The sequence below is a fragment of the Marmota flaviventris genome, chromosome 7 (genome assembly GCF_047511675.1).
Source record: "Marmota flaviventris isolate mMarFla1 chromosome 7, mMarFla1.hap1, whole genome shotgun sequence".
In the NCBI taxonomy this organism is placed as follows: domain Eukaryota; kingdom Metazoa; phylum Chordata; class Mammalia; order Rodentia; family Sciuridae; genus Marmota; species Marmota flaviventris.
Window position 1 is genome coordinate 57092923 of NC_092504.1, and position 12870 is coordinate 57105792.

Here is a 12870-nt window from a genome sequence, read left to right on the forward strand (position 1 = left end):
AAGAATGAAATCAGATCAGCATTTTCAAGATCAGCTAAAGAAGTGGCTCCAACAACAACATTTCCAAATCCTGAGCCAGGGGTAAGGGAATGACTTTCATCAGAAATGACAAGAGCCAGCTGCTCCAGGAAAGCTGCAAGGAGGGTGAAGAGTGGACATTAAAGGGGACACCAAATGCTGAAGGGCTTAGCAAGGCTATAAACACTTATGGGGAAGGGAACACATCTTCTCTCAAAAGCAATTAAAAATTAATTGTGGCACATGTTGAAATTCTGAACACAGCCAAATCCTTTCTTCCTCACTTCATCCCCCCTAGGCTCTTATCATCACAAAGCAGAAACACTCTTTGGCATGTCTTTTCTTTCAGTTGTGAATCTATTTTCATAGTCCAAGATTTTTCATGAAGCTATTTGAGAAAAAAAAAGGTAGTGAGGTTTTTTTTTTATTATTATTATTCATTATTAAGAAAAAACAAATAGTTGTGAACTCAAAAATTCTTCTCATTTTTTACATCTGACTATTTAATAAATATTTGTTGCAATTGCACAATGTTTACATTTAAGAAAGTCATTTAGGAAAGAACAGCACATTCTTTGGTGTTTTCTAGAACATGAAATCAGGTAAAAGAAGATCTTTCAAGAAAAAGCATGCTTTGAAGAAAAAACATCAGAGTATTTTGTTTGCTACATATTGAAATGAACAAATGATCAATATCAGGGCAACAAGTAGAGGATAATTGTATTTTTAAGTGAGGCCCAAAAGCCAAAATGTTAACATTCCAAACTTACTTTTTAAAGAAGCACTTGGACCGGTTATATTTGTCATCATCAGAATTTTCATAGACTGTATTGGGCATTCTACAGACTAATGTTTCTCATACCTCTTACAATTTTTTGAGGGATAGTGCTTTTAAAAATTAATCTAGATTTTAAGGCCATGAAAATTAGCATTTGTGCCCAGAGGCAAAGGGGAGGGGAAAAAAAAGAATGTGGAAAGCATTCTTCATGGTTTTCACTGAAACTTTGTGATCATTTATTTTCTTCATCTGAAATAGTCTGGATCGTGGTCTGACAAAGGGAAATGGGGACAGACTTTTAGGTCAATATAGTAGTTTTCCTACTACTGCTGTAACAAATAGCCACAAATTTAGTGACTTAACACTGATTAGAGGTCCAAAGTCTGGGACTTTGCCCTGGGCTAAAATCAAGGTGTCATGGGGAGGCCTGGCTTCTCAAACTCTAGGAGAGACTCTTTATCAGTTTCTAGAGACCCTAGGCACTGCCTGGCTTCTGATCCCCTTTCTCCATCTACAGCAACATCAAAGCCTTCTTACTCTGCAGTCTCTCTAGCTCTCCTGTGCCTCCATCTTTCACTTATAAAGACTACCACACCCAGCTAATCTAGGATAATCTCTCTACTTGAAAGTCGTTTTATTAGCAACCTTAATTCCACCTATAAACTTGATCCTCCTTTGCCATGTAACAGAGCATATTCACAAGTTCCAAGAATTCAGACACAGGCAGCTTGGGGGGCATTACTCTACCCACCACAACTACCTAGCTACATCCAGTGTGCTGGAGTGCCCTCACAGCAGGAACACTTACTATACCTGAGTGGCTCCCTGGCATCCATCCCTCCTCTTTCTTTAACTGAGCCCCTATTTTCCAGGAGAGCCACCCTACAGTCCACTCTTAGTCCTGTAAGTCAGAACTCTCCTGGTCTCTCCTGGCCTGTCCAGGCCTATGAGAGTAAGACATCCCCTCACCACAGTACAGAGTTCAAGGATAAGTTTTGCTCAAGTCAAGGACCCAATAAAACCCTACCAGAAAATTTACTGGTGCTTTCAAATGGGTTTTTGTCTAGAGAAGTGAAAAGTAGATTGCCTAGAAATGCTGATGACAGTCCTTGCCAACACTTAGGGGAACAGCAATCTAATCCTGATAGAAAAATAAAGCCAACACAGAGGGAAAGAAGGAGAAAGACAAAAGGGGAAGGAGAGGGGAGGAGAGTCGCGACCTCATAATTTGAATTCTAGGTCTAGCTATACCTGATTTTGACTATCTTATTTTTTTTTCCAACCTGTGTCAACTGAGTTCCTGTCATTTATATGTGAAAAAAAAAAATTGCAACAAATAAAGGAATTTTCTCTCAATAAAATGGAAAGAAGGGAATTGCAATTAATAAGGGGAAAAGAAGTTAAAGAAGTGTGCCAGGTACACTTAGAGTGTCCCTAATCTAGAAACCCACCGTCTGATATACTCTGAAACCCAACATATTTTCAAAGTTCCAGATTTTCCAGTCTTTCAGAATTTGGATTTTCAGATTAGCGATGCTCATCTGATAAAACCTCTGCAAATGGTCCAAATCCCAAAACACTCCGCATCTGGAAACACTTCAAAGTCCCAGGTGTTTTGGATAAGGAATACTCAACCTGTATATACAAAACATAGCTGGTATGGGATATTTTTGTACTATTCCTAAGTAAGTCCCTCCCTCCCTCTAACTGCCATATTCCAGTGAAGCAACACTACATGGAGATATCAACATGAAGATAACACATGAAAATAGAACTCTCAAAGAGCTGTCCCATGCCCAGCTAATTGGCTAGCCAGTTCAAAAGTGCATGGCATAGAAAATTACGTTTCTTGACAATTCATGGTGGCTAAAGAACCTATTTAAAATGTAGGGAATTAGAATTAAGTGCCTCTCTTTAAGTAAAGGTTTTTGTTTGGTTAGTTTTTTTTTACTTTTTTTTTTTTTAAGAAGGAGAAGCACAAGTTTAAAATGTACTAATAGTAACAGCTTTTATTCTAGCTTACTTACCATGAGTCAGCATTTTATATGTTTCACATAAGCATCACAACTCTGTGAAGCTGTAGCATTATGCCCATTACATGTAAGAAAATGACAGAGGTTTAAGGTCATTAGGCAGAAAATGGAGGAGTCAGAAGTTTAAAGAACACCGTTCACAGTTTCTGCTTCTGACCACTGTGCAGAGACAATATTAATAGCTACTCTATTTAGATTTGGGAATAGACTTTACATGTGAAGAAAACTCCAATTCATATTACTTCATTTTTTAAAAATTTTTATGTATGTATATGTAACTAGGAAGAAAATTATATGAAATATGATTTAATATCTATGACCAGTGTTTGATTATTTAGATATTTAATTCCATTTTATCTGATAACATGTTTCTTAAAAACTATTTTTGAGCCAGGCGCAGTGGCACACACCTGTAATCTCAGCGGGGTGAGAGGGTGAGACAGGAGGATCGAAGGTTCAAAGTCAGCCTCAGCAAAAGCAAGGTGCTAAGCAACTCAGTGAGACCCTGTCTCTACATAAAATACAAAATACGGCTAGGAATATGGCTCAGTGGTTGAGTGCCCCCTGAGTTCAATCCCCAGTACCCACCATCCAGAAAAAAACTATTTTTGTTTTTTCATATTTCAAAAGCAAGATATACTCCTTTATGCTGATCTCAATTTGTTCTGAAATCCATAAAAACTCATCGTGCTGAATTTGTGGGAATCATTTTTATAAATAAGAAACTCAAATTTCACCACTAAAGCTCTCCTAGGGATTTATAGTTAGTCAGCAAAGTCATACAAACTGATTGGAAAATTAGGATGGATCAACTGGATGTGGGACAGAGTTTCCTTACACTAAGGAAACTTTAAGGAATATATAATTCTCAAATTCTATTCTCTGAGGGATATAAAGCTTCTCATAATACTAATAAAATTATAAAAACAATGGTATATTCAATTGTTCACATGTATTGAGTATCTAGAAATAGAAAAAATGTTGAACTGGTTGCATCTCTTCAGATTACAAATGTAAATATTCAAAAAATTATACTAAAATATGAAGAACAAAGCTAAAATTAACTTTAAATTATAATTTTAAAAATCAACATATTCTTTTATCAATAACAGGAGTTTAGGTCATACAACTTTCTCGAAAGTCATTTGTCAAAACGTATGTTAATTTGTTTTTACTCAGTAATAAACCAAAGGGCTCTCTCTTTAAACAGGCATTTGACATGCAGGCAGTGACCTATATACAATGCTATGTAACAACATTCACTAGCATGGGAAAATTGATACCATTAGAAAAAATGATTACATAAATTACAGTTTATTAGCATGATGGGATTAAACTGGTATATACAAGGAGTTGGTAATGATACGGAAAAATTAAAATATTATACAAAACAAAGACAGGTATATAAAAAACAATCTGTATAGTGAATGAAGACCAAATAAGAATATGCTAAATTATAATAGTAGTTTGGAATTTGGAGTGATTGTCAAAAACCTGGAGAATATAGAAGACTATTGAAGAATATTATAGGAGGCACATGTACATTTGTAATCAGAAAAAATCCTGATTAATTAAAAAGAAGAATTCAGCAACTTACAGTAATAGAGGCAGCATAGTTTAGGAATTAAAGATGATCCCTATTATAGGGACACTAGAGATATGGTTCCCAAAATTCTGGTAATGGCAATCCTCCTTGAGGAAACATTAGAGACCCATCTAAGTCATCATCAATATATCCAATCCAACTGGCATAACCAAACTGTTCATATCAAAACCACTTATGATCTTGCCAGGCAATTTGGAATTGTCCTTCATGGACTTCCAAAGTAGTTTAAATTGGTCTCTCACAAGCAAAGAATGGTTAGAGACCATCATCCTGGAAGCAGAGGTGACCTGGAGGTTTTTTTTTTTTTGTTTTTTTTTTAACATTTCTGAGCAATATTATGTTTGAGACAGTGACAAGAGAAAGCAGTGAAAGTACAGGAAGAAACATTTTGGCTAAACAGCAATAAAGTTCCTGGTAACAGATGACATGCTACACTTAAGAACATTCTCTAAAGGTGTTACAGTCTGGTGGTGAAGAGCAAGACTTTTGGTCAAGGGGCTTCAATCCTACCTGTGTGAGTTGTTTTTTAGGATATTTAGTCTAAGTATTAGTTACTAGGGAAGGAAATGAGAATAACACTCATTTACTCATGCTTTTATCAGGATCAAAACTGAAACTGTTCCTAATGGATGTAACACAGTGGTTGGCACAGAATAACATTTATTCTGTAAATTTAAAAATTGCTGTTCATTTTTAAGTTTTTATATTGCAGGAAGTAATTGGAATCTATATTTTGAACTGTTAATTTTGGTGTAACTGAATAGAAGAGGATTCTTTCTTGGAGAATTATGCTCCTGGCATTATATTATTGTAATATTAGGGATGTTTGGGTCATAAAACATTCTTTTGTTTTTTCATTTGCTTGTCTGTTCATTTACTCATTTATTATGCATCCATCTGTACATTCAATAAACAGTTTCTGAGTGCCAAAGAGAGAGAGAGAGAGAGAGAGAGAGAGAGAGAACATTCTCATCTGAGAAACTTGAAGCATTTAACATGAATGATTATCATGCTCAAGGGGGCAGAAGCTAAATCAGAAAAGTCAACTCCCTGCTCTTTAGTTACAAGGAAGAATAATGACTTGAGTAGCTAAAACTCTAAATTTTACAAAAGGATTCCTTTTAAAACCTTTTCCACCACACTTTTTTTTTTTTTTTTTTAGTACTCTTGTTGGCAAATTGGACAGACAGATTTTAATCTTAGCTTATCTTATTTCCCCTAATGTCAGCAGCAGGGCAAATGATCCCAAGTAGACTACAAGAAAGACTGAGTGGGCACCCTAAAACTACACATAGAATTCTATTCAATTTGACAAATGCTTATTAAACCAAACAGACGAGCATACAAAAACTCACAGACTGAGTTCCCTGTGCTTTGTGGGGTGAAAAGTGAAGTTACAAGCAGCCTTGATAACACTGAATAACTAATTCTATAACCATTGTATTCATCTTCATTTTCTTAGAGACTAATTTAAACCTGGAGGAAGGTACAGAATAGGAGCATTTAAGAAAATTCAGAACATGGGTAAAATCCTGCTTGCTACATCTAATCATTGAATAACAAATATATGAGGGCCCAGGAGGTACAAACACTACTTTAGGTACTGGGGGTACAGCAGTAATCAAGGCACAGTCTTTGCTCTGAGGTCTACACTAGTAACAATGCTTGCTTCATCCCAACAATGAGGTTAGTGACTCACACTAAACCTTGAAATCTAGATAAATATCTGAAAATGATGAAAAATTATCTCTCAGTAAACCAGATATCTGAGAAGACAAAAATGAATAATGTTTGTTTTTTTTTTTGTTTAAGAATGAAATGTAATCTAATCTGCAACTGGGGAACAGAAAAAAGGCAAAAATAAATATGACCCAGTTCCAGGAGGGGTTGGGAAGAGAAGACAGCTTAATACTAAAGCCTTATGATGATTTTTCCTCAAATGATGCTCAGGCAATCTCAAAGTGATGGTTTATAAAACAAAAGGATTCAAAGAATTCTTTATTCAGATTTTCCAACTTCTGTAAAACAATAATTATTTCCTTAGACACATGTGTCACAGAAAAAGCCTCCTAACCCAAATAGGCCAACCAGCCAGTTGCCCATAATTACCCTCGGCATCCTACCAAGGCCATATGCTGAGTCAGAGATGAAAGAGATCCCTGATATGTCACAGAAATACACTAGTGATTCTTGAAACATACTTACAACACATCTATACACAAATACATTCATACACAAAAATATTCAAACATACTCAGATAGTAATTATGTACAGATGTATGCAGGGGTGTGAGTTGGTAGGTGGTAGGTAAATGGTTCCTCTCTGGTTGACAAGGGGCTCAGAAATAGGTCAAGATTCAAAAACCTATTTACCCATGTTGTCTAGAATGAATCATACTTCCCTACCATAGCTGGAGGGTATATTTTCACTGGTTAGGAGAGAAGAAAAGAAGCAGTATGCCCTTGAGACACTACATAAGTGGTCGGTCTACCTATATATATGCCAACCTGCCCCCGCCCCATAACTACCTTCTCCAACTTAAATGAAAGCCTTCTTACCTAGTCTAGAGGGTTAAGGCATATCATATACATTTTAAAACACTGGCTTCCTAAGCCAGACACTACAGACTACATGTTGTGTGATCCTATTTATAAAAAACAGCAAAAAATAATGGCACAATTAATCTACCTTGTTAGAAGTCAGGAGCATGGTTACCTTTAAGGAGGGGATAGTGCCAGGAAGGCAGCAGGAGAGGAGAACAGGGGTGCTAGTAATATTCTGCTTATCGATCCAGTGCTGGTTACTTGGCAGTATTTACTTTGTGAAGAATCAGCAAGCTCTGCATGTATATGTACTCTCCTGCATATGTATTAAATTTTAATAGACATATTTTTAAAATTTTTACTTTCTAACCATTTGTAAGAGATAAATTACTTTTATCTCTTCCTGAAAAATAAATTATTCAGTAACTATTCAGAGCTATGTAATTTCTCTAGTCAATCTCTAAGGCAATAAAGGTAAATAAATAAAATCTCCAAACCATATTGATCATTCCTAATAAATCATTGATTCAATAGAACCTCAAGGCAGTTACATAAAACCACAGATCAGTTATTGGGGAAAAAAATTGTATAGTCAATAGTGAATTTTACCAAATCTCCTAGTTAATAGTGCCTTTACAAATAGGGACAGGCGCTGTACATAAGATTTTCTTAAATAGATATTTTTAAAACCCTCCAGAAAATTACACAAATGACTATAACCTAGAGATATTGATTGGTTAGCTACCCTTTTGCTATCATAGGACCTGTAACTCAAGATCTATTTTTTTCTATACTTTTTACTTTCATTAAACTTGAGTGTGGTAAATAAAAATAACACTAATAAAAAAGAATCTCATCAAACAGGAATATGGCAACAGGTAAATCTCCAGCAATAGAACCTAAGAGTATCTGGTACTCCTTCCAGACTGCTGACTTATCACCCTATGGCTGAAATCAACACACCTATACTATTTTTGTCCCTGCAAAAAAAAAAGGGGGGGGGCTGAAGTAATTTATATTAGCAAAAGGACTGGACTGAAGTCCAATCCAGGGCCTCTTATACAAAAAAATTAATCAGAGCAATATATTTTATTTTGTGAATACTCTTTTGGTGGAATAGGTAATCTTTTTTTTTTTTAGTTGTAGATAGACACAATATCTTTACTTCATTCATTTATTTTTATGTAGTGTTGAGGATCAAACCCAGTGCCTCACACATGTGTGAGGCAAGTGTTCTACCACTGAGCCGCAGTCCCAGCCCCAGGAATGGGTAATCTTAAAACATCTTTCTAATGTACATATTGCAAAGATAAAGGATTTAATCAAATATTTAAGCAATTAAAATAATTAAAAATAAGCTTTCTTTTCCCTACTTCTTTGGAGATTAGTTTTAAAATGCCTTTAAAATAATACATAGATGACTGAATGTTATCAATTACAAATGTCTCTTCATTTGAGTGAATCCCCAGTTACTCTCTTCCCCTCTTGCCATTGAAGTATCAGAGGGTAAGAAGAGCTCACAACACTAAGCACTGAATAGGAAGGAGCATTTTGACAAATGCTGATTTACAGCACGCTACATATATGCTTTTTAAAAATTTACAATGGTATAAAGTGATACACATCCAGTAGAAACCATACCTGGATTTGAATTTTGATCTTTTCCCTAGCTAGTGACAGGCAGTATGATTGATACCCTCTCACAATGCTGTTTTGAAGATAATCCACAGTCACAAGAGTAAACAACCAATACTTGTCAGCATACTGTATGGCTAAGCTAAACACCTAAGCAGGTTAGGTATTCAAATGCATTTTTGACTTATGATATTTTCAACTTAAAATGGGTTTATCAGGATGTAATTTGTAACCTCTGTAACAAACACAGACCTCTACTGTGTACTACAGCAGTTGGCTATGCAACCTCTGGAATAGGAACACCAGAATCCCTCCCTCATTGTGACTATGAAAAACAGGTGTCATAATGCACATAAAGCAATTAACACTATGCCTGGCATTGAGTAAATAGTCAATGACTTGTAACTGTGTTTGTATTAGCAGTAATAAAAACTTTTTCTAAAAGATTATTTTCCAATATAATTTGAAAAATACAAATTTCCAAACACTAGTACTCAGCCAAAACAAACAAACAAACAAACAAACATTATCTTTTAAAGTAATTCAAGTAAAATGTGTATGAAAAGACCTTGAATGTAGTAGCCTGGCTTCTTGCCAGATGGCTTTCAGTATGCACTCAGAACAAATATATTATTATAAACAGCTTCAAAATAATACCATGGACTTTGGAGTGACCTGTTACATTCTCTGAACCTCAGTCTCCTCACCTATTAAATGGCAATAATAATTCCCACAGCATCTGGTATTTCTGAGGTTTTAGATGTTATTTATAAAATGCCTACCAGTATCTTGCACATTAAAAGACATTTATTTTCAAGCAGATAGAATAAGTCATCAAAGGATTTACCTAGAGCAGGAAAAATTTCCATCCTCTGAACTCTATTTTTTCTTTCTTTGTAGCATTCTTTACAATTTGCCTTCTGATCTAATCAGATGTGCTGCTCCTAATACTACAGAATTTTTTTTTTTTTACTTTATTCATCTCCATATCTTCCTTCAGACTCTCCATCACCCTCTAAGTACATACCAGTGGCTTGTACAAAGAGTAATAAATTGATGCTTGGGAAGTCCAACAGCTAGGAGAATTCTGACACCACTATAATTTAGCCTGAAGAAAGTGGGACCTTCCTCCAGGAAGAGGAAGAGAACAAAACTGCTCCTGGACTACAAATTGTTTTTTTTAACCACCAATGGGAAAAACTTCAGAAACAATATTTTGCTCAGCTTACTTCATTCCCTACGTTCAACTAAGATAAGAGTGACATCTGAGAGCAAAGCTTACCTATTTGCACCATTTCTTCATTACCAGCCTGGAAAGGAGGGGGGAAAGTAAGAAAAAGAAACAGTTACTGGGTTTCATCTTATCACCTCCTGCGATTTATTTCTACCACTAATGCTTTTCAGGAGCTAGCTAATCAGGAGACCTAGAGACTGGGATTTGTGCCTAAAGGCTGCACCTCCTTTCGTAGAAGGTTCTTGTGACAAGAGCATGAGCCAACTCTATAACAATTTGGGGAAGGGAGTTGTTTGCCAGCTTTAATTTTAATTTAACATTTATGAAGCCAGCAAAAATAAATACTGACACTCAATAGTCTCTTGAAAACTCCTGTACTCGGTCGGAATTAGAAAAGAAAGTTTCTGAATTTAAACAGGCAAAAAGAAGCCAAATGGGGGTTGGAGGGGGTCTGATTCATCAGAATCAACTGGAGAATTCCCTTCTTTTACCCTATGGTCTGACCAGGCAGACCAAAGAAGCTACAAAAACTGACAGAGCAATTCTGTACTCCAAGTCCCATCGGCCCTGTGCTGATATGATTTACTACAAACCGCTCCTCAGGCTGAGCCTCCTCTAGGGCTCTTCTGAGAGCATCGGGCTTCACCTTGAGTCTCCAAAGGGTGGGGGCAGGGACGTAGAGAAACAGAGCTGCACTCAATTTAGCTTTAAAAAGAGGAGGAGTTGTGCAGAGGGGGAGGGGAGAAGGCGGCGGGCGCCTCCAGCCGCTGCCCAGGAAAACGCAGGGCAGGAAACGTCTCCAGCCCCCCTCCCCAACTGTCAAACTCTAGCCCGGCCGCGGTCCTCCCAGGACACGTGTCTACTGGATCTCTCCCTGTCCGGCCCAAGGACTTCCTGAAACCCCCGCCTCCGGCTGCCCGAAACAGCCGTGAGTCAGGAGAGAAAGCCCCGAGAAGCCGACTCCGGCAGGAGCAACCCGGGCACTGGGGATCCTGGACCCAGCGTCCAGAAATTCATTCAAGCGCCCAGACCGCCCTCCGGAAAGGGGAAACCCAGATGGCCCGGCAAGGATGCGAACTGGCTGCATTTTGTCGCTAGTAACTGTTACGAATGCCGCAGAGTGGTGAAGCCCTAGGTGTGACAAGGCTGGGCTCCCGGAGTAGGAGTCCCAACCTCCCGTGCAATTCATCCCCCCCCACCCCAAAACCCCCTCACACCGTGCCCAGCCCTCCAAACACCGTTCCTGAATGCAAAAGATAACAGGGAAGGGTGGAAGGAGGAGGAGGAAAGAGAGGAGGGGAAAGAGGGGAGGGAACTTTTTCGGGAAAAGGTTGGGTTTGAGTTTTTTATTGTTATTATTTTCCACTTACTTGTCCATCAGCTGAAGTCCTAACCTCTACCAGAGCGGCTGCTATCAACCAAAGTGACAGGAGAACCATCACGAGTCGAGTTCACTTTTCAACTACTGGGCAAAGCAACTGCCCAGAGCAAATCCCCCCAAAATAAGTTTCTTTAAAAAAAAAAAAAAGAAAGAAAGAAAGAAAGAAGAAAGGAAAAAATGCAAAATAAAAAAAGAAAGGTCTTCTGTGCTTTGCTTCAATGAAAATGAAATTTGAGCTCTGAGACTGGCCCCCTCCGCTCTGCAGTTCTTTCCACTTCACCTTCTCACCCCGTCCTCCCAAACGGAGTGTGCAGGAGCGAGAAGGTGCTGTGAGCCGGGCACGGGCTGCGCCCGGGAGAGGGGGAAGGGACGAGGGGCTTCCAACTATCTCTGCCCGAGGCGGCTTTTTCCAAGCTTTTCAAGCACCACTGATCCCTAAGGTTACCGCCGAGAACGCTCGGGTCTCCTGGAGCCCAGAGGCAAGGGGAAGTGTTAGCGAGAGAGAGGAGCGAGCGGGAGCGGGAGAAAGAGGCAGGGAGAGGGCGACTCCGCCGCACACGCAGAGTGGGGGCGGGAGGAGCGAAGGGAGGAGGAGGCAGGCGCAGGAGGAGGGAGGAGTGGGCCGCTTGCCGGCTCCTGTTGCTCGCAGAGCGCCCGTCTGCTAGCTGCTGGCGACCCGCGGGGCGCTAATAAGGCGGCCGGAGCACCCCCGGGCGGCCCCTCCCGCCGGAGCGCCCACGTCACGCGGGGCCCTCGCCCCCTGTGCAGGGTCAGGGCTGCAAACCGCCCCGGGCTTCGGTAGCCCGGGATCGACCCCGCATCCCGCGAGCCTCTCCTTCCCCCCGAGGTGGGCGAGGAGAGGGGAGGGTCCAGGGGCGCCACCGGTCCCGACTGGCCGGACGCGCGTTAATTATAGGAAGGGGGAGGGTCCAAGGGCCAGTCTCGGGCTGTAGGAAATTCACCTCCTCCAACCTCCACTGTTCTCGCAGCCAGGGAAAAGTCTCCCTGGAGAGAAGCCCTGGAACCTCCAGGTTTTAACGACGCGGTGATTTTTCCCTCCAGACACCAGTCGCCTCCCACGGTTGGCGGGGGACCGGGGTTGCCCTTTCCTTTAAGCTCTTGTTTATGCTTTTTTCGTTTATATTAGTTTTAAAAGATACCGTGTCGTTTTCTTGACTCCACCGGATGCTTCCGTTTATCACTAGAGTACACAGGCCTCAGGGTCTCTTGCTCACACCAAGATTAAGTTATCAAATGATTGCTGCTCACAGTGGCCTGGAACTTCCTGGGAGGGGATGACACCAACCTGCAAGTTTCAAGAACCCCAGCCCAGGCCCACTTCCCATCGGTAGAAGCTTCGGAGCGCTTTACAGGGAACTGAAAGAAAAAGGAATCATTGACTTCAGCTTCCAGTGACCAGGCTGGCACTGGCCTCCCCAGACGAGACCCGGAGAGAGAAGTGATTGATTCCCACAGTTACATATAATCTTCAAGGTTTTACCTTGAAACAGTCTTGAGGAGACCTGCCTAAAACCAAACACGCAAAAGCTAATGTTTGTGTTGCTAAAGATGGTTCCATAAGTCACAGTTCCTCGTCTTTAAAAAACAGTATGCCTTTGAAGGGTTTCCTATAACTTGATT

At 39.7% G+C, this 12870-nt stretch overlaps 1 protein-coding gene across 1 annotated transcript in view; it reads right to left on the reverse strand.

The window, feature by feature from the left end:
• Positions 1–11476, reverse strand: part of Adamts3 (ADAM metallopeptidase with thrombospondin type 1 motif 3) — a 239151-nt gene extending 227675 nt beyond the window's left edge. The window contains exons 1-2 of the mRNA XM_027950884.2: positions 11219–11476; positions 9897–9924 (exon numbers count right to left, since the gene is read on the reverse strand). Of these exons, the coding sequence (XP_027806685.2) occupies positions 9897–9924; positions 11219–11287 (97 nt within the window). The 5' untranslated portion in view covers positions 11288–11476. The remainder of the gene's footprint in view (positions 1–9896; positions 9925–11218) is intronic.
• Between the last annotated feature and the right edge of the window lie 1394 nt (positions 11477–12870).